Genomic DNA, 27,315 nt, shown 5'->3' with positions numbered 1-27,315 from the left:
TATATATAAAGTGCGACTAAGGAAAAAATAAATAAAGTTGCTTTTTACAACCTAATACTTAAGATAAATAAACACATTTTTAAATGATCCATTCATTTATTTTAAATCAAAATTTACGAAATATTTTGTTCTCCGTTAAAAGAGAGCATGTGTTCACAACCCATTTCGGCTGGGCATTGACGGTGTTCACATGATAGGATAGACTTAAGAATCGTGTTTAGCAAAAATTCTGATAAAAAATTTCAAAAGCCACGGCGTAAGGTGCGTGTTACAGTCTACATCTTTACACTCAGCTCTTGGCGACCTGACACAAACTCACAGTTATCCGGCCATACTCGAAAACGACGGCGTGTTCGGTCATTTTCCCTCTTATTGTCAATTCGACTTTCTTTCGCGCATTCCTTAGAATTATCTGCCGACATTTTGATTTCATGAGCAGAAGAACTGCATTGTAAATGGGAAATTGAACTAAACATAACATCAATTCGTGTAAAAAAATTTTAAAAAAGAAAAGGCATTTGAGTATTGCAATGCTGCTAACCTATGATTCGATTTCTGCAATGAGCGAATAAATACCATTGCCAGCATATAGGATGATATTTTTTAGTCAAGATGAGAAACTACCATTTTCTTTTTCACTTGATTTAAAAATTCCAGGATAAGAAAATTGTCCACTTCCCAACAACACTCCATATATTCTATTTAACTGCTTCCGAGTCCATTACAAGCATTTAATAATCAAATAGAGCGGCCTATTGATTAGGAAAGAACTATTCACGCTATAATGCATATTAAGAAGGCTGAACTATAATTAGAGAGGCATTCTATTCAAAAAAGTATATAGTTTACTTGGACAAAGATTGTTACAACATGAATAACCAGGATTTTTATGAAAGAAGCAAATGAACTTTTTCTACGGAACAGTGTAGTACGATTATGCTTAGGCCAGACGCAGCAGTCAAGCTTGATCTTTACATGACAAAATTTGCAGAAAGAATGCCGGATAAAACTTTTAATAATACTATGCTGATAAATGCGAAAGCGAAAACTTTAACCCGAAGAAAGCCCGCTTTTTTTAAATCATAACATTTGCAACAGCACAAAAGGAAAAGAATGGATGAAACGATAAAATTAAGTTAATTTGATCACAATGGTAAAAGACATTGCCGGAAATTGAGCACAAAAATAATTTTGAAAAATTTATTAGAGAGAAAAAAAATTCTAAAGAAAAAAAATTGATATGACTGATTTTTTTTAATAGTGTAAAAACTGTTTTTGTGTGTTAATATGCTCTGGCTTTAAAAATACAAAATTTTTAATTAATTAAAATTGTGAAAAATTCTTTTTTAGAGAATATTTGCAACCCAAGAGATGATACTGTATTGGCAGCTTCAGGTCTTTTTCTGTAGAACTTTGCAATTTGTGCCGGATTTTTGCAACTTGCAAATGACAGAAGGCATTCCTGCTAATAACATTATCACAATAAAAAATTTTTTTAAAGCAAACGATGTAACAACTGACTGAAAACAATTCGTTTCTTTCATAATGTTATTTATTTTCCATTTTTATTTTACAATGATACAAAGACAAATTGAACATGTATTTTAAAAAGATGAGCGTATGATCCATAAAAATGATCCCTATTGCCTAAAAAGGGGGGAGAAATTAGCATCAATATAGTAGTTAATATACACAGTATGCAATATACATCACTAGAATGATACTATAATCAAGTCATAAGAATTATATTATAGATAAGAATTTCTACACCTTAAAACAATGCTTAAAGTAGAGTTTCTTAAATTTTATAATAATGTCGCAGACAACACTTTGCAAAAGAAATTGAAAAATTGAACTTGTGACTCATGAATTAAAAATTCTTATTTCGAGGCAGTTTTTATATTAAGATATTTTAAATAATAGGATTTTTTTTTGAAAATCCGTTGATGAGAATAAGAACACATTTGGTATAATGTAAATCTTTCTATTAAAAATTCTACATTCATGACTGACAAAGATTTGAACAAGATTTCTACTTTGATATATTTGTCTCTTCATAATATCTTAGCTATCAACAGTATAACTGAGGAATATAAATTTTAGAGACTGCAAGATATCAAAACTAAAGAGTTAAAAATTGACTCATTAAATGAAAATTGAAGATGATGAAACAACTATATTAAAAAAACTAATTTTATGTTTCTGTACATTCTACAAGTGCAGTGAACGCAAGAGAATTGATCTGTTATTCATAAATCTGCCATAAAACTAAACCTTTACTTGCTACTATGGATCTCGGGAATATTATAAGTAGCGAAAACATGAATAAAAGTAAAGAAATTCACATAATTCAATTAATAAAGAAATAGTCCCAGCTCTAACCACTGGTCCCATTTTGTCAATTTTTTAAATGTGGAAAACTCATAACCTCTAGCTATGCCATCAATGGTCTCCTACTCTATTCTCCCTCCACTGTTCAAGAGAAACTGATGACTACTTCTCTATGGGAAAAGTATGCAGTTCAGTACTCCAGGCTTTATCATTGTACCAGTTGCAAAAAAAAATCCTTTTATGCGAGAGCTCATGATTCCTAGATACATCATCAACAATTCTTTATTTTCGAAACAAATAATAATAATAATAACATAACTTCCTAGAACAATCTTTGCAGCAACAAACCTCAAAAGAACCAATGACACCAATTTCGAAAAACTTCATTTCATACGCATGCTTAATGCCCCTAAATACATAAATTGTCATATATCCCTTCGACAGAGCCTCCAATCTCAAAAACTGGTGCGATTTCACCCATTTTTATCACCTATTTGACAATTTCAAACTTTGACATATTGATGTAAATCTAACTAAACAGAAAAGTCTATATAACAGTGGATGAATAGTAAATTTTTACTTATTATAATTATATTTTTGTTATAAAATGTCATTCATTAGAGTGTCATCACTAAATTAAACTTATTAAGATTATGTCATTTGGCAACCATATTAATGATATTAATACACGCCGACAAAATTTTGATGAAATGCAACTTATTAAAACAAAGGAAAGTACTATTTTAAATCATGATCGCATAATAATGATAGAGAAAATTCTGATTGGTTAGTCATACTTACAAAGTAGAGAAATTAATTAGTGAACACTATTCTAAACTTTAAGTTTTGTTTGTTCTAGAAAGTGGTGACAGACAGAGTGGTCAGAAGTGGTTCATTAGAAAAAAATGGTTTGGGGAAACGGAATATTTAGTGGTTATGATCTATGAACTTGGCTTATTTAATGATTATGACTGATGAACTCGGTCATTTTGCCTTCAAAGAACATACGGTCCACTATATTCGTTGAAGAGTTTTAGCAAAAACGGATGGTAGTGGAGAGACTTTGATGACGTTATCTAAATATCATTAATTTGGAATAACAATAATCGAATAATCTTTGAAATAAAAATAATCGAAATTGGTTCTGTGGTTGTGGCTGGGAGATTGGTTTTCCTATTACGGCAGTTATTTTAAATACACAGACAGTTATAAAAAATGACTAATAGTACAAAAATTTTCAAATAATAATAATAATAATAATGTCGAACAATCAAGGTCCTCGAGAAGAGGGGGAGATCATGACCTAGAATTTTGCAGGAGTCGACAATATCTAAAAGCATAACCGAACGTGATATTTTGATCAATGACATTGATAAACACGATTGCTGTGTTAATAAAGACAGTGGAATTTTATTTCTTAAATCGGTAATTCTGTAAAATACCGGTTTTTGAAAAATCATTGAAATAATTTAGTTATCGAAAAAAAAAAATCATCTCTGCAAAAATGGCAAAACTAAGTTTGCTGTGTAGAAAAAAAATACCGATTTTGTTTCATGTGAATACAATACTCATATTCGCCAAAATCTTTTTCTTTTTTTTTTTAATACCAGATTATTCCTATTATTGTTTTAAATATTGTTACGATTCACCGGGTTCGTTTGTAGTGGGTGTATGGCGTGAGAACACAATCAGTAGGCCTCAGTAGAAAACAATAACGACGTTTATTTACACGAAGAACACCAGTACGCAGTCGATACAAATACAAAGACGACAACTATAAACAAATGAAACGAAGATACAGCAACACACTACGACACACAGTAGCCCACAAGTAGTATTCAACCACAGCACACAAAGCAGCCTGACAGAATTCAGCAGGAGAGGGGATCCTAGGAGCTTCGCTCTGCGGTCTCTCCAAACGGCTGAAACACTCCTCTGTCTCCTCGCTTAAACTATATCCAACTGCCGACTCACTACTAAACGACTGGCTACTCCACACACGACACGACGCTGCTTCCACAGGAGACAACAAGATTCGGCACACAGCTCAGCTCAGTAATAGCTTGGGTTCCACGCAACGCTGGCACTCTGCCGTTGCTTCGCTATCCTCCCGAAGATTCGATACTTGACTGCGACTCCAACTACGATTACTCGCAGCTTGAGACTGCCATCTTTTTATAATTCCCGTCAGGCGAGCCGAGAATCTTCTAGGCCAATCAGGCGTATCTCGGTTCCTAATGGACGGATCGTTAAAAATTCTCGAAAATTCTGGCATTATCTATTTTGTCGCGAAGCGCTGGGATCAATGGCTCAACACTCGAGCAGCATCCAATACAGATGATTGTAAATCAGTCTTTCCGGTGATAGAACTAACCGTGCTGGGAAATAACTTTACAGGCTTCTAACAATATATATTGATTCTTTAGAATTGACAAATAGCAAATGACGTAATCAGTACAATTAGCCGGCAAATGTTGATTAATCTAAAGACAAGTAATTAAAAGGAATTACATTTATTATCTTAATGAGAAAACAAATGCCAAATGGAAAAATCAGCTTATTTTTTTAATAATTATTTTCATGTATAATCTGAACCTTATATTCAGTTCTGGATTGTTGCTACTTAAATATACATGGGTAACAAAAAAATTCGAACGCCCATGAAATACGAGAAAAGCCTCATTAATAGGGAGTTAAACCATCCTTAAACTTAATTACAGATTGTATGCGACGTGGGGCAAATGCATAGAGGAACAATATTTAATGGAATATGAAGCCATTCTTCCTGGAGAACAATCTCCAATTCCGAAAACGAAGATAATAGAGGAAATCGAGCGCGGAATTTTGACTCAAAATATCCCATCAAATGTTCAGGCCACGAGAGTGAAGAGGCGAGGCAAGATGCCCTGATTCCTTCTTATGCTCTTGAAAACATTTTTGAAGGATTTTAGGAAAGTGAATATGAGTAGTGTCTTCTTGATAAAGTCTGTATCCCCTGAAAAATAAAGTGTAGAGAAAAGCACCTAATGCCCCAGAATCTCAAGATAATGAGCAGCTGTAACTTATCCATGAAGAGTAACAGACGTCCAAGACATTTCACACAATTAATTCAAAATCATTCCTTTCTGCACTTCAGCGAGTTCATTGAAGAACAGTATAGAGATCTGTTTTGTTTTCAGTCATAATGCTAATATTAGCATGTTGGGTAGAAGAAAGACTGATGACAGTTTGAAACAAAGTTTTCTGTAGTATAAATGCACTGAACCCACAGTAGAAGTTATGGCCTGGGGTACAATTTCCTATACAGCAAGACTCTTGCCAATATTCCTAGCACTTTAACAATAGATTGCATTTCAGATTAGTGATTAAGCTAGTTGCGATATATTTATCACTATTCTTGTGGTGTTTTCCAATAAGATGGCATCTAATCCCAAACTGCTACATACAGTCATCCAATATTTAAATGTTACCTTGAAGTGTAAAATCATCAGATCTTCATTCCATCAAGCATGTATGGGTTATTATAGGATGATAAAACCACTGTTACCCTCCACTCCAAAGTCCTGCTCTGCTGCCTATTCATGATTGTGGATTGTTCCAGGTTGGAATGGGTGAAGTACCTCAGGAATGTATATTCCTGGTGAGTCACCCAAGGCATAAAAGATATTCCACTTTGCCCAGTTAAGGCAAGGAAGGACTAAATCAGTCTTTTCTTCCTGGTACTCCAGTTTTTGGATAAACTGAAATGCTGACTTTTCCCGTCCTTTTCTAGAGTTTCTGGATTCATAGAGATGATCCAGCAAACTAAACAATTTGGGATTAGTAACAAAAACACTGTCAGCTTCAACCATTATTGATTTGATAGACTAAGCACTATAGGCATAGAACTTCATTCCACAAAATGATCTAAAGTATATGCCTGACACAATGTATAAAAGTTAATAAGACTACATTCGAAATAGAGCTGATTACAATGGTTATTAATGCACCACCATTCCGAATTTGGAATAGCTCTTCACACACACATTTTAATTTCTGATCCAGAAACTTTAATTAAAAAATATTCTGCCTAGATTTCATTCATATAAACTAATTTCTTCTAGTTAAGATTTCATTTCCTCAAGTGTAAATATTTCTGAAGGGTAAAGAAGAAGAAAATCTACTTGAAAATTTTTATAAATTTGATATTGAGTAGCTATGAAAAAATAAGCAAAACCTAAAACTTATTATTTGCCAATAACAGTTTTAAATACTCGAAACAATTGTATGCATATAAATCCGAATTTATAAAAAAAAAAATCTTAAAAAAAAGCTGTTTTGAAAGCTTTTTTTGTTCGAGGACTTCCAAATGTCTTTCAAAAAAACTTTGAAACTACTGGATATATGAATTTTTCAACTCAAATACAAGAATGTAATACATAAAATGAATGTGAAGCTAAAAAACAGAGCATCTTACATAGATTTCCGAATTAGCAGATTAATTAATGATATTTTCTTTTATTAAAAAACTAGATAAATATCTTAGCAAGATTAAGAGAATAAAATAACATGACTTTGGTAAAACATAAAACCTTAGTCTGCATGTTAACTTTTTGTTAGGAATAATATAAATTTCACTAACTACAAAAAACATGCATTTCATTTCATTTTTTTTTTTTTTTTGTAACGTTTGTTTGTGTGGTCAATAAGAAATTTCTACCTTTTTTGTTACTATCTTGCCTGAAATTGAAATGAAGATTTATTGTGTCCAGCAAAAACTTGAAATTAAATCTTGGAATCTGAGCCAAAATGTATAATTAAATGGTTTTAAAGTTCTACAAGAATCACTCATAAGTAAAACTAGCTCATAACTTTCAAACTACCTTCAGAACTCTTAAATATTGCTGAATATGTTTTTCCTATTATACAATGCTAACAAATTATTAATTGTCTCTGACCTGCTTCATAGGTGGTATTAAGGAGAAATCAAAATGAAGTATAATTAAAAACGTAGTTCACTCACCTTCTTTACACTGGTTTATAAACAATACTGATGGGATCACTGTAGGCTCCAAATCGATCATGTATATCTACAGCTCTGATTGCAAAATGATATTTCTGACCTTCCACAAACTGTGTGAGAGTGCAAGCCATGGGCAGACTCATGGCCTTCACCGATCCAATCTTCTTCCAGAGCAGAGTATTGATGACAATGTTCTTCTGCTCTTGGTAGCCAAATATCTCAAAAGCTTTCAACTTTGAATAAGCTGCAGCTGCTATTGGTGAATAGGATGGAGGCATATCCCACTGAAGGACTATACCTGGAAAATGGAACTGTCATAATTAAACATCATAAAAGAACCAGATAAATGATAAGGTCATAGATGTTATAATCAATTTACTACTCTACATTCCGATGAAATTCATCACAGCTTTTGCAGTTCAACAACTTAACAGGTCAAACTAAAAATATATCATGTTTTATAAGTAATTCATAATATACAAATCATAAAAAAAATTATAGGAAATTTAGTACACTTTGAAGTTTTTACCCTTTCCTTTTTTTTATAATGAGGTTTTTAATTCAAGGTTTAACAAGAAATGTTTATAATTATAGTGAATTTTATTTTTTGAGAATTAAGTCTTAAATCTTAAAATTAATGCCGAAAAGATTAATTTTTATTTTACTTTCTTCTTGAGGAATTTTTTTTTCTCAAGAACTTAAAATTAGAAAGAATAAATACAAAATTAAATTTTAAATTCAAATAATGAAGCCTGTCATAAATTATAATACATTTACAGTAGTATTTTTATGAATAAAATATCCTTCAACCAACAATTCCTGTTAATAGTATTTTTACTATTCTATGTCATATCATACTTTTGGATAAGTAATTATCATTATTGTTATATTCATTATAATCAATATTTCTAAGGATATTATAATATGCCATCATGAAATTTTATTGGACATAAAGTTGATACTTAAGAAAATAAATGAAAAATCATTATTATCATCTATGGATAGTAAAAGTTATAATTTTGAGACATTGTTTCCTATGACTAGGTAATAATTGATTTTAATATGGAATTTCAGTTACCAACAAAATATTAAGAATATAATCAGAAACATACTAATTTTTGTAAAGATTGCTAATAAAGAATACCTCATTCAGCATTCTCGTACTAATATTGCCCTTTTTTTACTTTACTTTAATTCATATAATTTTACTTTTGAGTCATGGAGCAAAATCAACTTACACAGGCACTTGAAATTTATGTGTTCTAATTTTAATAAAAATACATTTATTTATAGAAATGCATTTAGATTTCTATCAATACATTTAAAGATATTAACTGATTGCTCAAAAGAAAAGGTAATGGTTTCCTTGTATCTAAAAAATAAGAATGAAATTTTTATGACAAGTTCTGTAAGTAAATTAATGTAAAGGGTCAAAATATAAAGCATCAAGTTTAATAAATAAAGAACCATAGAAGTTTTATATTTAAATATATCACAGAGGAAACAGTATTTGATTTAAAAAAGAAGAAAATCAGTTGCCTCAATTACAATAAAATCTCAATACCAATTAGCTATTAAAAAGTATTACTTTAGCTGCTAATGCCTTGAATGGATCTGACAAAAATATAAATTACTAAATTCCACATCATCCCATGAATTTTCTTTCAAAACTTTCTTTACCCCGAATGGAATAGTTTATTGATATTCTTATACATTATTTATGAAACCTTATATAAAAAGTTTACTAATAAATTTAAAATCAAATTAATTACATGTTTAATATATGAATGAATCCAATGGAAATGGTATAATGATTATAATTTGGCGCAATTTTATATAAATTTGACAAAAACCAAGTATAGAGGTAGAGCAGAAAATAAGAAAGACAACTCCTTTTTCGAAATGGATTTTCCCAAGTAAATTGCACAGAAAACTATACGTTAAGCACTGGTGGTCAAACAACAATATCACCCCAGTAATCAACCGTTGTTATTGTATCTTTGTCATGTTTGTGACTAAAAGGCAATGTGGTGTTATTTTTTTTAGTGGAATTCAAGTGTTAGAACTAAAATTTAAATGTGCTTCGCTGAATGAAGGTATCCGGTGTATAGAGAACACTTAATATAATGTCATGTACAGGACTGACACAAGTATTTCCACAAAGTGCAGGAATCCTTAAAAGATGATCCACCATCTGCTGAATCATCTCATCATCACAGAAGTTTTTATGAAAGAAATTAATTACATAATCCATCAAAACAGATGATGTACAGTAAAGCAAATCAGCAAGGAGATAGGCGTGAATTACAGTTCTATTCATTATGCTATCATTAGGTACAAAGTGCAAAACAAGCAACTGAAAGTAGTGGGTGCCACAGACATAATCTCACAGACAATCAGTGGAGATTTCACAAGGGAATTTTCTTGCAGAATCTCCACCTATATCATGCTGAGAGCCATTTCCTGGGCAAAGTTGTTGCAAATGATGACTCATGGTACCATCATTATACAAACAGAAAAATTAGACTGTCATGTCTTTCAATCATACCTATTCATTCATTTTCCTGAATGATTTGAATTTCTTTATTATCATAATAGTTTATTATTTGAGCAGATTCAATGAAAATGGAATACAAGCCACAGAATGAAATGGCAGTTTATTTTTTAATGTGATAATCAAAATTACACAGGCACTTGTTTCCTTAATTTAGCAAGTAATGAATACCTTGTTCACAAAAGGATATGGAGGATGATCTCAAACAACCAATTCATATTAGTACTGCATTACTCTGGACTATTTGTATGTAGTAAAAACTGCATTGCCTGTTGTTCTCTGGGATGGTTTTGCTTCATGACAATGTTTACATCATGCAAAGTCCTTCATACTCTACACAAAATGGTGAAGTTTCAATAGATAGTGTTGGGACATCTAATATATAGCTCTGATGTTCCAAAATATAACTTTTACATTTATGGCCCACTGAAAAAGACACTGAAAGATTGCTGCCTATATATAAAAAGCAAAGTTGTATTCAAAATTGATTTCAATCTCAATTAAACAATTTCTCAGAACAAGGTTTGCACTGCTTGGTAAAATATGGGTCAAATGCTTGCATAATTTTGGTAATTATGTTTAAAAATAAATTATGCCATTTCATTCTCTTCTTTCCATTTTCTGTCTTTTCCTTTCTCTTCCTTTTTTTTTTTTTTTTTTTTGCTTTAACTACTTTCCATTTTCATTTTATCCTCTCTAATAATAAGTTGTTATTATAATCAAGAAATTCAAATGATTCTGGACGATGAAAAATTTTATTATTATGATTCCTTATTTTCTAATACGAGACATACAATAATGGGTTTAGATGTGGTGACATTTCTTTTAATTCTTGATGTACAATTTTAAAAATAATATATTATTATCAATTTATTACTATGGTATAAATCCATTTTTCAGGACAAATGAATACATAGCTATGGAAAACCGAACTTAGGAAAAATGAGATCTGCACAGATAGTTTGTCATCCAAGTATTAAAATACTAAAATTAGATCCAAATTTATAATAGATAAAAAAATTTAAAAGACTCTTAGATTTCCCTGGGTCATAAATGATATACCATTTTGAATAGAATATGGTGAAATATTCGAAATTCCAGCCCCTCCCTTTATCAAAGGCATTGTAAATAATACATCATGGAATTTTGGTTATTCTCCCCCAAGGATGAGGAGGTTTATATGCACAATGCTAATAACATGAGAATAATAGCTAATTAATAATTAACTATCCATAAATTTGTTTCATATTTATTTTTAAAAAATGAGCTACCAGTGTGCATGTGTGTGTATTCTTTAAAGAGTTTGAAATCCAACATTTAATTTATTTTTTTTTAATGTAGTCAAGCAGTTTCTTTATTTCAGATTTTCTCTCTTCTAATTCTTTTTATCTTATTCATATAATTTAGTATTTATAAACTTATGGTTTGAAAATTATATCATAGCATGAAACTGTCCAACCATTATTCTTTTATAATTGTAGATTGTTTATCTTTCATGGTAAGAAGTATTCTTTAAAAATAACAAGACAATTAATATTTTACATTTTTTTTTTTTTTTTCAGAAGCAACATAGGAGTTAGTTCAAGACAGACTTTGTAATTTTGAATGTGTGATTAAGCGATAGCGGAAAACTTTCCACACACTTTCTTCAAACTTCTGCACCATGTTAGCAGCAGGATATTTAACCTACAATGGAAGAATTAACTTAACACTAGTTCCACATAAACAACTAATCTTCATTGAATCAAGCTTTAAACCGGTCACTAATCACTGGTTTTTCTTAGCCAAAATTTTACCATTAAGCCACTGCAGCCCTTTTGTTCGGTTTTGATCCTCAAGTATTGTTATGAAATAATAATTTGCCACACATTATCCAAAAACTACTTATTTAAAAATCAATCAAAAAACTGAATTTGGCATTTTTTACTTCCAATAAAATACACTTATACAGTAAAATACAATATTAAGAAATACATAAGAGATTTTTAGAATAGGAATAAAATATATTAACCTTTAATTTATTGACTTTTATTTGTTAATTTGCTTATATGTTATATTTGCTTTATGAATTTTTTCAATTAAAATAAAAGCAAAAACCAGATTTAAATAATAATAAATACCAAACTAACAAATTATTTTAATACCAAAGTTTATTATAGAAATATATTATATAGGGTTAGAAAAATATTGAATTGCTTTTTCAAAAGATATCAGTATCCATCTTATCTTGTCGATACTTTGTTCAAAGGTGGCAGGATGGTTGGCTGTACACAAGAAGAATATATCTTTTCTAGAACAATGAGCAATGCAGATCAGAAATGAGTGTAATCTGTCACATAGGTAGAATAGGAAATTTCTTATTCCTCCTAACTCCACAAAGCACAGAAATGAGATGTATTGGAAGCTCGATTTTCCAATACATTTGATTTTGAAACATGTAAAGATTGTCAGAAATGAAAACGATTTTTGCTGATTCAAGAGGTTAACATTTTATATGAATTTGACAAGAACCTCAGAACACAAAACTCATTAGCAGAGCATCGTCAAATCTCCATGTCAACTTTAGATACAATTGTTAAACAATGAGTTGAAGTTGAAAAAAAGCAAAACATGGTGAAAAATCGCCGAAAATAAGAAAGTCATTGAAAGCCACTCCTCTTTCTGTTCTTAAAACTGATCTAGCAAAATAATCCGTCATTGATACCTGGAAAGTAAGTAGTCATTAATGGACCTCTAATCAAAGAAAAAGCCCTTCAACTTGCCAAAAAGCATACTGTGAAAGACTTTTCTGTATTCAATAGTTGGGTTGACCTTCATAAGAAAAGATACCTGAAAGTCCAAAAGAAAGTGTGAGGAGAAAAGACTACTGTAAGTGAAAATGCAGTAATAAATAGGAAAGGAATGTTGCCCAGCATAATTGAAGGATATTCAAGAACTAATATTTACAATGCAGATGAATCAGGATTGTTTCATGACTTATAACCGACCAAATGCTCCCTAAAAATGAAAAAAAAAAAAAAAAAATTCTTTGGCAGGGCAAAAAAATTGATATCAACGGAACTGACACGTTGAATAGGAAGGACAGTAAAGACAATGTTTTAAAGATGTAGAGATCTCACCAACAAAATACACAGTAAACAAAAAATCTTGGATGACTTCTTCCCTAATTAAATATATTCTGACATACAGAGTTTATACAGAGACGAAAAATCATTTTGTTTATTGATCACTATCCTACACATCTTCCAATTTGCAATTTAAAAAACACGAAAATTGTGTTTTTTCCTGCAAAGTGAGTTTTAGCCACCAAACTCTGGTATCACTCATTCTGCGCAAGTTAATAGCAATAAGCTGTTTAAGAGAAAAATTATCAAATCATTAGTCGAAAATGCACAGAAATGATGCAAAGCAATGTTTTGAATATCTATATTTTGTGAAACATTTTTCAGGCCAAATTTCTAAAAATCCAATTGAAAAGATGTTATCAGAGAAGGGATTTCCAGTCCCATAAATGGAATGTGATGAAAATGATGAAGAAGTCATCTTTTCATCTGATCCTTCAGAAGAAGTCATTGTCGCTTATGGGGCTAAATTTAAAAACTATGTCATATACAATGGTGAGCTGTGCAGATGAAATTAAAGAAACATTTGATTTATTGAAACCAATCAATAATGATTCTGATTGCAAAGTAAATCTCTCATTAAAACGGTTGAAAAAGCATTTTACTTTAATGAAAAAGGACTTCATTGAGTCAGGAAACAAAGAAATTACCAAACATTACTCAGTATATATTTTAATATTTAAAATTAACCAGCTCATAATTATTTGCTGCATTTTTAGCAGCAGAATAAAAAGTATACAACTTCTAATTATAGATTTTTATTTATTTATTTATTGTTTTTATTTTCTTATTTGGGCTGTCTACAAGGTAAGAGCAGAATATTATTACTTTTGGTTTGGAATCCCCAATCTTACAAATAAATAAATAAAATTTTCATCTTAATGAATTTGTTAAGCAGATATCCAACTATATTTTTAAAAAAATCATAGCTTATTAGTACAAAGATACTGTATGATATTTTTACAACTTTCTTAAATATTCTGAATGTAATACAATATTCTGAAAATATTACAGAACAACTGTAGAACTTCTTGTTGCTATTAGAATACAATATTTTTTGGTTTCAAGCTGTGTTCTTTTTTTGATTTTATCTTTTCATAAATGTTAAACTGATTCCAGGCCCAATTACAAATGACACAGATCATTCAGGAAATTAACCTGTTTTTTTCTTTCTTTTGTCATTTCTTCCATCCAAGTAATTTTATTTTTGTTACAACAAGCCTAATGGATATTATTTATCTGTCTTTATTTCTTATGATGTAAATATTTCATTCAGAAATAATCGAATCACAACATATTCAATATCTATCACCTACTGAACAAAAACACCAAGTAAAGATAAGAATTTCTTTTTTTATCATATGCAATATACAGGCTAATATAAATTTTCATTCCGTTCATTCTTCGAAGAAATGCATATAAAAAAAAGAAAGAGAGATACTGACCTCTCTCCTCTGTTGATACTTTGAGACGAGGCTTAGGTGGAACATTTGGAAGAACACTGTTGGGAGTAGAAAATGGTCTCGGTGGTAAAGGTGCAGGATGCTTAACCTAAAAACAACAGAACACAGATGTCCAATTTTATATATAAGTGGTTATTCAATTACAAACAGATGCATAAATATCTAAAATTATAGCAAGCATTTCACAAGATGATTCAACATCTGAGATTACAATTTTAATCACTAACTTAAATGCTCAGTTAAATGCTTTATTTGAAATATCAAATTCAAATACAAAAATTAGTGAATTAATAGCAAATTTAATATGGGCATCTTATATTAATTTCAATAATCAAACACAATATTTTTCTTTTAAGTTTTATGTTGATTTTCAATAAGGGAGTCAACAAGTTCAGAGCAGAATCAACATAAAGTAGGCATTTCTGTAGTAAGTTAATAAATTATTCTAATTTTTTATTAATTTCCAATATAATGCTGTAATCCTCATAATTCTTTTAATTACACATTAAATCAACAAAGATATATTTAGCATGTCTAATGAAAAATGGATAAATAGATGATTTAAACTGCATTATGATATTTAAAGAAACGGCCTAATTTAGCAGAAAATGTATATTTGTTGATCCAATGAATAAGTAAAAAAATTACAAGGCCTACATAAACTAATAAAAAGAATGATTTATTATTTAAGCCAATAAACCACAAAAATGCTTATAATTTCTCTAATATTGACCCTATATCTACATTGCAGGAAAGGTTGCAATATATGACATAAAATGGTTACTCTAATTTAATCTGAGGCAACAAGTGAATCTGATACACCAGTCACCATAAAATATAGCACAGGTACTGAGGTTAGCTAAATATGACCATTCTAAAAAGGTAAATTTTGTCATGACAATGATTTACACAGCCCTAACTGTATTCCTAAGAGAAAAACTGACCCCTTCCCCAATGAAATAATAACAGAATGAAAAAATAATATAATCATAAATAATAATTAAACCATATTTCTTGCTTTACTACTAGCATTTTCACTAAATAAACAAAAAATGAATTAAGCACACATAAGAAATGCGTATTATTCAATTCACACTGAAATGCAATGTGCAAGAACATTAGAAAACTATACAAAGAATTTATTATTCCTTCTGAATTTCATTTTCAAAATACACAAAAGAATGAAAATCATATAAGAATTCTTACCAAAGATATAGAAGCTAAGGGAGAAGAATCTAAAAAAAAAAAAATCAATGCATTATTGATCACAAAAATATTTATAAAATGATAAGACAAAACCTAATATTATTTGAAACAGAGAGAATTTGAATCAAACAATATACAGAAAGCAAATAAAATACAGATAAATATTTTAGATGCATAAATTATAGTCAGATTCTTACCTTTACAATTAATGGAGTAATTAATATTGCTATAAATAGCAATCCATTGAATGAATGCAAAAATATTCATCCAAATTATTAAACACATTTAGAAAAATAAAATACTGGCTTAAAGCACACATGAACACAAGTTAATTGATTTGAAAAGCTAGTAGTAAATCATCTAGGTCTTCATTTATGTAATAGTTCACCACAGAGCAAAAGTGTGCAAAATCCTTAATGAGCTCAAGCCATAGTTTAGTAACCAGACTTCAATATAATAGATATGACAAATGTCACAAGAGAATTAAACTATATATGTAATTATATATAAACATGATATTAATAGAAAATCATGTAGTGTAACTTCAGAAATAACTGTTAATAAAAAGGAAATTCTATGTTATAATTGAATATCTCATAAAAAAGAAAAATAAATATTTAAATTGATTCCTTCAATTACAACTAGTAATAAGAGTCTCCATATTCCTTTCCCGTACGAAAGTTGATCTATTCATCTATGTATAGTTTCAATTTAAATGTCTTTTGGCATCATTAACAAACAATACCCACACATCCAGAAAGAAAAACTTTATAATATTTATGGCAAGAATGCTGTATATACTTGTAAAATGAAATCCAAAAGAAATTATAGAAAAGGGAAATCTTGCAACTTCTCACACACATTGATGTGCTGGTTTTTAATATGAGAATATGTATAAAACAATACAACACAAAGATGGAAATAATTTCATATTGTTTTTGAATTTTCAATTGGCTGTAACATTCAAAATGAAATGACAAAAAAACAGATAAGGAAAAAAAGTTTCACAGCAGATACTAATTGCATTAATATGTTATAATTTCTTTTTTTATGAGATATTCAATTATAACATAGAATTTCCTTTTTATTAACAGTTATTTCTGAAGTTACACTACGTGATTTTATATTAATATCATGTTTATATATAATTACATATATAGTTTAATAATAATCCTAAACATATTAAGTAAGCAGATAAATTATATAAAAGGGAATATAAATCCCATAAGTTAAGAAAAAAATTATAAGGAAAACAACATATATAAAATTTATAGGAAAAATATAAATTATGAAGTAAAAGAAATTTTAATTACAACTCATTTAGCACTTCTTATCTTTCAAGTTAAATCCCAAAGCATCTTGCATAATTAATTTAAAAATCTTCAACTTAAGTGCAATGATTCACTCAAAGCATTATAAACAAATTGTGAGCAACTATAATGGACATGTATTTCTTTTTTCGCTTCTAAAACCATTTTTATTGAAGATTAATATGTGGTAAGCAGAATTCACAATATTTGACTTTTCCCGACAATATTTGATTTCACATACTTTCCTGGAATTTTTTTTTAAAGACATTTCTAATTTATGAAAGAAATTCAAAGTACCTTTCAAAAGCAGCTTGTAACTGCTAAGCTAACTTACTTGTAACTGGCTTCACAACTGCAGAAGGTGCATCATCTGTTAAATCAATACATTCGATGGCACCAGTTGGTTTTGGAGATAACTTTGGCAAGCTTTTCACTGTAGTAGTTAAATTTGAAGTAGGGGTTTTTGGAACAGCAGAAGCAGTTGCACTGGTATTTGGAACAGCAGAAGCAGTTGCACTGGTATTTGGAACAGCAGAAGTTGTAGTATTGGCATTTGGAACAATAGGGGTAATAGAAATAGCACTTGGAACAGTAGGAGTAGAATTTGGAGTGACAGGAGTAGCACCAGGGGCAGTTTTTGAAACTGAAGGAATCATTATTTTAGCATCATTTAAATCTTTGTTAATAACAGCTTCTTCACTGTAGTGGCCAGGGGCAGTTTTTGAAACTGAAGGACTCATAATTTTAGCATCAGTTAAATCTATATTAATAACAGCTTCTTCACCTGGCTAAAAGAAACATTAAGAAAATTATACAGTTAATAACATATTCATAAAATAAACAGGATAATTTACAAATTCAGTTCCATTAAAATATCAGTTTCAGTAAAAAATAAGAAGAATTTTACTAGCAGAAACAATTTGGCATAGAACTAATAATGATAAGAATTTTTTAAACACAAATTTAATGTATATGTTACTTTCATTTAATTCGTCTGAATTATAGAACACAACTGAAAAAGATCTTGGAAACTGTTTGATATCCAATGCAATAATACAAAAATTTTCAAAAGTAAAATTCATAATGAAAAGACTAAATGATTATTATAATATTTTTTAGAACCTTCTACAATACAAAGTATATTAAAATTCTTCATCCAATTTCAAAAAGTTATAGCTTCACAACTGCAGAGTATAAATAAATGACAATTATGCTGTTGGGTAGTTGAGACAATTGAATTATATTTCACTGCTACTAAGTTCTTTCTCCTAGGCAAGCCTGGGTGGTAAAGTCTTTCGACAAATCAATATTTTTTGTGAAGTTATCAAGAAATAGATTTAAGTTCATTTGAAAATACTATTGTGTACCCAGAATTGTTGAAAAATTAACTCCTCCTGCAATTACAGGTTCATAGTACAAATTCCAACTACAAACTCCAACAAAATGGAGGCCATGAGACTCTTTAATACGGAATTTCTAATTACGAATAAGGTTAATAGGGACTCAAAATATGATCATGATCACATCATTTATAATTTTGTTTTGAAGAGCTTTGTAAAGCAAAGTTGGATGTGGTAAAAAATGATGAATCTCTTCATTATGAATAAAATACCAGCAGACATGCCCCTGCAACTATTGAAGAAATTTCAGTATTGGAAAGGCAAATGCCAGGCAGAGGTCACATCATAATCAAAAAATCATATTTTCAAGCCATTTCTTTATGATGATTTTTAAAAAAATTGGGAATTTTAAAATCTGATAAATGGTTTGATACACTAAACAGACATGGTTGGATCAAGCAAACAATGAAATGTATAAGCAAACACACATGATAAAAAAAATCTGCAAAATTTGTAAAATACGATTTTACACTGTAACTATTATTAAAAACTTATGCCAATATTATCTTCACAATTCCACTAGTTTTCTACTTTTTATTTTTTTTTAAGTAGAAAATTTGCAAAATGGCACGAAAAGAAGTTCAAGGCAGCATCTCTCTCCCCTCTTCTCAATCAACAATTCAATAACGATTGGAAGTCTTCTCAAAACTTTCTTGCACATTCTCTGATAAATTTGTTATGCCACAGAATACCTTACATGGCACTGGCGTACAATATTTACAAAATATTAACTTTTGGTGTGAATTTAGCATTCTTATTGAATATATTATGTGATACTTGGTGAGTTATTTGGAATTTAATCCTTGGCATGCAGTTAATAATATTCAAAAATCGAATTTATGCTTTTGGAAACAAAAATTGGAACACAAAACTGCACTCGTAGTCATAAATTATCATACCAAATTTGATATATTTAATTCATTGCATTTTTTAACTATCGTGTTTACTTATTTCTGAAAGTACCGACTGACAGACAGTCAACCTAAAGTTGGATTTTACTTAAAATTTGACAGGTGTTTATATTATAGATGTTAAATCTGTGCACCGAATCTTATCTATCTAGCTTTCTTCGTTTTATAGTTATCGTGTTAACATATATTTTAATAGCCAGACAGATGGGCTTCCTCTGAATAGATATTACACAAAATTTGATAGAAATCTGAAAATTTCATGTAAAGACAGTATACCAAATTTCAACCGTCTATCTAAAATTGTTTTAGATAGACGGTCACAAGCAGACAGACGGACGTTTTCTAAAAATAGTGTTTTTGAACTCAAGGAGGTCTGAAACATGGAGATCCATCAAAATCTTGAGTTCGAATTTTTTGTTGCTTACTATACTTTCTCTATACTAGATATATGAGAAAGTAAAAATTTTACACAGTAGTGCTCAACACGGTGAAAAATGCATTTTGGAAATTTAATGGCTCAATAACATCATTAGTATTTGTAGCAATACCATAAACAATACTAATGCCATACATCATTTAACAAATAATTTAACACTAGGTCTATTAGATAATCAAAAATAATCATTCAATTTACTATTTCAAAATTCAAAAATAAACGGAAAATAGTAATTTTGAAATGAGTAAAACATTAATAACAAATATTATGAAGGGTAAATTTATTTATGGAAGATGATATAATACATTAAAAATTTTAGAAAAGGTTTTAAATATAAAAGGTTACAAATAAAAGAAAAATATGCTATTATATATCAACATTAATATAAACTCAATGAAAAAAATATCGCCATGTTTCATAATATTAAAATTCTAGCTATCTCCCTATTATTTTTAATTATACTATTAACATTTTGATACATTATGATATTCGAAATGGAATAAGAAAATTAATATTAAAAAATATATGGAAAATTAAAATGAAGGAAATATTAAAATTAGAAAAATAATTATTTCACAAAAAATTTCTTAAGTCAATTGAATGCAGGCAATACTGCATATTTGAAAATAAAATTTAAAAAACATGAAGAAAAAAAAGGAGAAAGAGGGGGGGGGGAACAAACTTTTAAACTTCATGAAATTTAAAAAAAAAAAAAAAGAAAAAGAAAGCACAGCATATAATCCAATCATATAAAGTGAAATAACAAAATTTATCCATTAAAAAAATCTTTATATAAAATACAAAATAAAAAAATGTAATAAAAATTGTATTACGAAATTGGCAAAGAGCATTTAAAAAAAATATAAAACTAAAAAATATTATACACTTTTGGAAGTATAAAAGCACATACTATTGAAAAGCACACGGCTGGTAAAGAAAAGAACAACACATATTTTCCAATATACAAAAAAAAAAAAAAAAAAAAAAACCTTGAAATCCAAAAAAATATTGACATGACTGATTCTCATTAAGCATGCAAAACAGATTCCTGTTAATCAAATCATTCGATTATTATCGAAATATTGAAATTACCGAACATTTTGTATGTATCAAAAATCTGATCAGTATCAGAAATTCGATAATGTATCGGCAGTTCGATCAAGTTCTCAAACTAGTTTTGAAAGTAGTTGAAATTTTTAAGGGTTCTAATGGGCATCGTTTTAGAAGGTGCGATTTCTTTTCCATTGTCCTTTCTTATACCTTTAAACCGGAGGGAAAAGGATATGTATACAAAGTTTCATTTCACATGTTTTTGTTGCCATTTATGCAAAAAGCCCATGTTAGGACAAGTGTATATGTTATATGTGTAGAAAGCATTTTATGGCTGATGATTAAGCTTTCGCATTGTAATTTTGTTTTACATTAAAATTGCTGATACTAATCTCTCTTAAACGTCTTATTGTAGGAACATCCGAAAGATATTAAAGGCTGATGCACCTTTAACTCCAGATTGTTTGAGATCACATATAGCTTGAAGCTTAACTGAATATTTCAATTTTGAGCTGCCACTTTTATATTTGTTTACATCTGGGACATAGAATTTGAAAGTGATCTGCTATACTAATTTTGAGCAAAACTTTTTTTTTCTCGTGGAACAATCGCTCTACAGTGGGTAAAAAAAGTATTGGCAATTGCCTTAATTTATTCATATTGACAAATAAATAAAATGTTATGCAATTTTAGCTGTCGTAATTAAATACAAGACATCTTAGATATATAAAAATAGTAAAACTTTTATTTTAATTCGCATTTTCTACGATTTTTTCTTTCAAAATCGAAAATTTGCATGTCAAAAAAATATTGGCAAAGTTTTAACTGCTATGCAAATTTTGTTACATTGAAGTCACGTGTTTCGACTGATAAGAAATTCTACCGGTATAAAGTCTGCAAAACTACTCCAAAAGTGTCTATGCATTATTTTGCGATTACTGCAGTAAAATGACTTCGAAATCGAAGGAGTTGGACGTTAGTGTTAAAAACATGATTATTAGGCTCAGAAATGAAAGTTTAACTTATCGTGCTATAAGAGTGCAGTTGAATATAAGTTTATTTACTGTCAGAAGTGTTGTAAAAAAGTTCAAGGAAACAGGATCAACGGAAAATAAGACTAGAAGTGGACGACCTCGAATATTTTCTACAAGAGAAAAACGTGCCATTATTAACAAGGTTAAGAAAAACCTAAAATAAGTGCACCCCAGATAGCTAGAGATGTTGCTTTCACTTCGCAAAAGACTTTCAGCGTACAGACTGTACGGAATGTTTTACACGAGGGACGTTATTATGGTAGGGCAGCTAGAAAGAAACCATTCATTTCGCAAATAAATAGGAGAAAGAGGTTAGATTTCACAGAATCCCACATTGATTTATCCGAAGAGTTTTGGAACACAGTTATTTTTTTCGACGAATCAAAGTTTAACATTTTTGGCAGTGATGGACGATGATATGTGTGGAGGAGGCCAAATACTGAATTGGAAGAGCAACATTTAACTGCTACTGTAAAACATGGTGGAGGCAGCGTCTTAGTTTGGGGCTGTATGGCAGCTAATGGAGTTGGCAACCTGTATTTTATTGATGGTATTATGACAGCACGTACAGACATTGACATTTTGCGCCATAACTTAAAAATCAGTGCCCAAAATCTTGGCTTGGGAACATCATTCGTTTTTCAACAAGATAATGACCCCAAGCATGCAGCGAATCTCACCCGTGAATGGCTACTCTACAACGCTCCTTGCCAGTTAAAAACCCCGCCTCAATCGCCTGACATCAATCCAATTGAAAATTTATGGCACCTACTGGATCTAGAAATCAGGAAAAATAAAATTTCAAGTAAAGACGACCTCAAACGTTTACTCTGGCAAGAGTGGCACAAAATTCCCAACAGTACAACAAAGACCTTAGTTTCCTCTATGAGAAATAGATTACAAGCTGTTATAGATGCAGAAAGTATGCATACAAAGTACTAAACATATGCCGATTTTGTTTTCGTTCATAATTTTGTCAATTACATAATTTTGCCAATACTTTTTTTATCATGTAAATTTTGGATTTTCTCGTAGATTTTGACTAAAAAAATATTTAAATGGAAATTTCGTTACATTTGTTTGTCTTTTCTCCTTCTGTAATCGCTATGTTAAAATAAAATTTGTAAACATACTTTGTTAGCAAATATGATCATTTATAGGCAATTGCCAATACTTTTTTTATCCACTGTATATCTCGGCTACGTTTAGTTGTTAATAGTGTATTATCTTACAGTAAGATATTATATTTGTATTCTTTACTAAAAGAAGCCGCGTTTTAATTTCAAGTTTAATTTATAAGAATATTTCTATATTAAATTATAACCTTTGTGCCCTTGGCTGCCTAGAGCAAGAAGACAAAAAAAAAAAAAAAAAAAACACTAATTTTTGGGAGAGAAAAAATGTTTAAAAAATTATTATATTAAATTAAAAGCAGAGTTTTAGAAAATCATTAAATCAAAAATTTTCAAAAAAAGTAATATGAATTTTGTTTAAATGGAATTTATTTATTTATTCTTTACAATAAATATATACTCATGTCCATAAATTAAGGATAATTCAGAGTCACGCGGAAATCGAACTCTAAAATACATATATCACCCGTAAAATGACTACACACATCTTCAAAAATCATATGCAAATTGCAGAAAGCCACCGGATGACACCGATAGTACGTCACAATGACGAGAATGCAAGAGAGTGATGTATATGGAATACAGGCAAAGAAGTAAAATTGTTAGCAAGCGCTTTATAAGTTTTTCAGTGCAATAACCGCATCGTTATGACACAAAGGACGCATTTGGATGGTTTTTTACGTGGTAGAATTATCGGCCAGCTGGAATGTGAGCGTACCCAGCTGGAAGTATCCGAGGAACTTGGAATCGCCCAGAGTATCATCTCCAGACTTTGGCAACGATTCCAAGATGATGGTAATGTGAGTAGACGTTACAGCACAGGACGCCCCCGAGTTACAACGCCGAATGAGGACCGGTATTTAGCAGTTACAGCCAAAAAAAAAAAAAAAAAAGACGGAACACAGCATCAGATCTGACTCGTCAACTCTCTTCAGCCACTGGTACGACAATTTCAAGGCAGACCGTGTACAGACGCTTAGGGCAGATTGGTCTATATGCTCGTAGGCCTGTCAGATGTGTTCCACTTACTACAACTCACAATCGCCTGCGGTTAGCCTGGAGTAGAGAGCATGAATTAAGGACACCGCAACAGTGGGCTTGTGTGATGTTCCGAAGAGTCCAAGTTTTGCTTGCAGTTTGATTCTCGCCGGACTTTCATGTGGAGAGAGCCAGGTACCTGTTACCACCAAGAGAACATCATTGAACGACACAGTTACGGTGGTGCAGAATTGCTCGATTAGGGAGGAATTATTCTGGGTTCCAGAATTGACCTGCATGATCAAATTGGGACCATGGCAGGCCAAATCTATCGGGACATCATTCTGGAACAACAAGTGCGTTTGTTTCGGGCCGCCATTGGCGCAGAATTCGTGTTTATGGGTGACAACGTCCGTCCTCACTGTGCAAACATCGTAAACGAATGCCTTTGATCGGAGGATATCACCCGCATGGACTGGCCAGCCTTCTCACCGGTCTTGAATCCAGTAGAGCATGTGTGGGACATGCTTGGCTGACGAGTTGCAGCCCGTAAACCACCTCCTACATGTCTACCGGAACTCCGGAGAGCATTGCTTGATGAATGGTGTAATATTCACCAAAAGATCAGATAGATAATTTGATACTCAGCATGTCTAGGCGTTGTTTATTGACTGTATTGCATCATCTGGGAGATATACTATGCATTAACCAACCATGTAATATTGGTTTTTGTAAATAGGTTTTTTTTTTTTTTTTTTTTTTTTTTTTTTTTTTTTTTGTAATTTGCTCTAGGGAGCAAAAACTCGCAATTTTTATTAATGATATCAAACATATAGCATCTATTTTGCTCTTTACCTTTTGTTTAATAAATAGGCTTTACAAATAAGTCAGATTTGTTTTGCTTCTGGCTTTTTCTTTTCCTGAACTTGCATTATCCTTGATTTATGGACATGAGTGTATGTAAGTAAATTTTAAAAATGTATTACAAAATTTAGACTGATAAAAAATTTATTTAATTCTTTCAATCTTGCATAGAAAGAATTTTTAAAAAAATGCTTGGAAAATGATGGCAATTTCACATTAAACATATTTGCTCTGAATTTCAAATTTAAATTAATGTATGTTTATTGAAATAATAGTTACTATCTTATTTACGGTTTTAATTGGATAATAATTTTTTAATTGGCTAAATAATACAATTTATTTTTAATTACATAATTTTTAGCATCTGTATCTGAACAGATACATTTGGAGTCCAATTATTTTTATGACTTTTAAATTTAATTCACAAAAGTATTAAAATTATCACAGAACTACTTTATCATTATTTCTGGAAAATATTTTGCATATTTAGAATGAATAAAGCATTAAAAATTTACTTTAACTGTAAATATATATATCTAATATATAAAATTCTCGTGTCACAGTTTTCGTTGCCATACTCCTCCGAAACGGCTTGACCGATTTTGATGAAATTTTTTGTGCTTATCCGGTATCTATGAGAATCGGCCAACATCTATTTTTCATCCCCCTAAATGTTAGGGGTAGTCCATTATTAATTAAAAACTAACTTTCCCGCCAAAAAAATCTTCCATTTTTCCCAACGCCAACTTTTCCGCCAAAAAAATCTTCCATTTTCCCCATCGCCAAATAAGTAAGGCATCAGTTGTTTTTTTCTCCCAACAGTAATTAGGCTAGGGTTAACATTTTTCGACGGATTATTTCAAACGATTCTGTTTATTTTCTTAATGTTTTATGCATTTAAAATTAAACATTGTTAATTAATCCATGTTTCACATTCATTCTGAAGTACTTTTGAATTAAAATAACACAGAATAAAGGAAATTAAAAATGTCTAATCTGCATAGCGTTACCCCAACTGGCGTAGAAAAATTTACGCATTTGCGTTGACGTAACTGGCGAAGAAAATCCACGCATGCGCATTGTTCTGATTGTTGGCATGACAACCAACGGACGATTTAAATTATTTTTAGGTTAGTTGCATGCTTTTGTAAGTAAAATGTATTTATGTTAGTTATATATTTTTTGTATATGCTTATAGTTTTAAGTACATCGTTTTTTAAGTAGATTTTTTTAAACCTGTTTTCGACCGATTATTTTAAACGATTCATTTTATTTTCTTAGTGTTTGATGCATTTAAAATTAAACATTGTTAATGAATCGATCTGTTCATGATGAATCTGAGAAATTTTTGTTGACAAATTCTTGAGATATTACATAAATTAAGAAGGATATTCTTTAGTGACCATAAAGTTTAAACGCTCAGTGACTCTATTATCAGTAATCATATTATTAAAAAAAATGCTTTGTTTCAGTAAAAAATATTATATTAATTGCAGATTAATCATTTACACTGTAATTTAAAGCATAATTTCTACGAGGGGTAACAGAAAATTAGAGAGATATATATCACGCTATAACTGAAGGCCTTTATAATATTATGAGTGAATTATATGACTATCAAAATTTGAAGTTTTAAAATATTTTGCTGAAGAATCTATTAAAGTTGGAATTGCGTAAAATGTTTAATGGTACGACCGGAGTTTTATCCCCTGCTTGGCGAAATTTTTAAAAATCGCAAACAACGGCCTTGCGAAATGTTCAAAAGCAAAGAAGCAGATGTTCAATTATAGTGCATAATAAAGATTGCCAGCTTTGGTGCGTTATCGCAACTTGGCGAAGAAGGAGGTTAAACTCCGGTTAAACCTATTTAATTATTAAAATTTAAACGAACATTAAGATTGGCGAACAGGCTGGTCGCCAAAGGCGGCTAGTATATATATATAAATAAAAGATACATAATTCTTTTATTATTTTTAACTATAAATTTGTTGTTAATATCATTCATTTAGGGAACAGAAAACAGTTTATTCGAAAATGACATATATAAAATAAATATTTTTTATATATTAGAATATGACAGTGCTCATAGAAGACAAAAAATTAAGTACGGAGGTGAAAAACAGTGGAGAGCAGCAAAAATAAGCACTAATCGGCAAGTTAAACGAAATAGAAAATCAATTGTTAATATCGATTTACGGTATCGCGATTCATCAGAAACGATGATTTATGATTATGTTACCGATAAATCGGTAGCATAAAAATTCCGATACCGGTTCAAAAACTGGTATCGAAAAATCGATTTTTTTTTTTTTCGATAAATCGAAAATTGGCAGGGTCCTTAATCTTGATTCAAGTAGAATTCTAGAGTTGATACCACAATTTGGAGCGGAGAGGAAGCCATATTTCCAAGTGTTTTGTGAATTTTATCATGATGGTCACTTTTTGCGAGTATTCTACAATTTTGTAAAGTTGCCAAATGAAAGTACAGCACACTCCCGAGTATCCGGTTCGCGACTATCCG

At 30.3% G+C, this 27,315-nt stretch overlaps 1 protein-coding gene across 2 annotated transcripts in view; it reads right to left on the bottom strand.

The window, feature by feature from the left end:
* Positions 1-1,534: 1,534 nt before the first annotated feature.
* LOC129972513 (activating transcription factor 7-interacting protein 1-like) overlaps positions 1,535-27,315 on the bottom strand; it is an 80,680-nt gene continuing 54,899 nt past the window's right edge. For both annotated transcript variants that reach the window (XM_056086670.1, XM_056086669.1), the window contains exons 8-12: positions 17,323-17,776; positions 15,679-15,707; positions 14,455-14,560; positions 7,334-7,631; positions 1,535-1,647 (exon numbers count right to left, since the gene is read on the bottom strand). In XM_056086670.1, the coding sequence (XP_055942645.1) occupies positions 7,339-7,631; positions 14,455-14,560; positions 15,679-15,707; positions 17,323-17,776 (882 nt within the window). In that variant the 3' untranslated portion in view covers positions 1,535-1,647; positions 7,334-7,338. The remainder of the gene's footprint in view (positions 1,648-7,333; positions 7,632-14,454; positions 14,561-15,678; positions 15,708-17,322; positions 17,777-27,315) is intronic.

Source organism: Argiope bruennichi, chromosome 6 (genome assembly GCF_947563725.1).
Source record: "Argiope bruennichi chromosome 6, qqArgBrue1.1, whole genome shotgun sequence".
Taxonomy (NCBI): Eukaryota; Metazoa; Arthropoda; class Arachnida; order Araneae; family Araneidae; genus Argiope; species Argiope bruennichi.
Note: the sequence above shows the minus strand (reverse complement) of the source record. Positions and strands in the feature narration are given on the sequence as shown.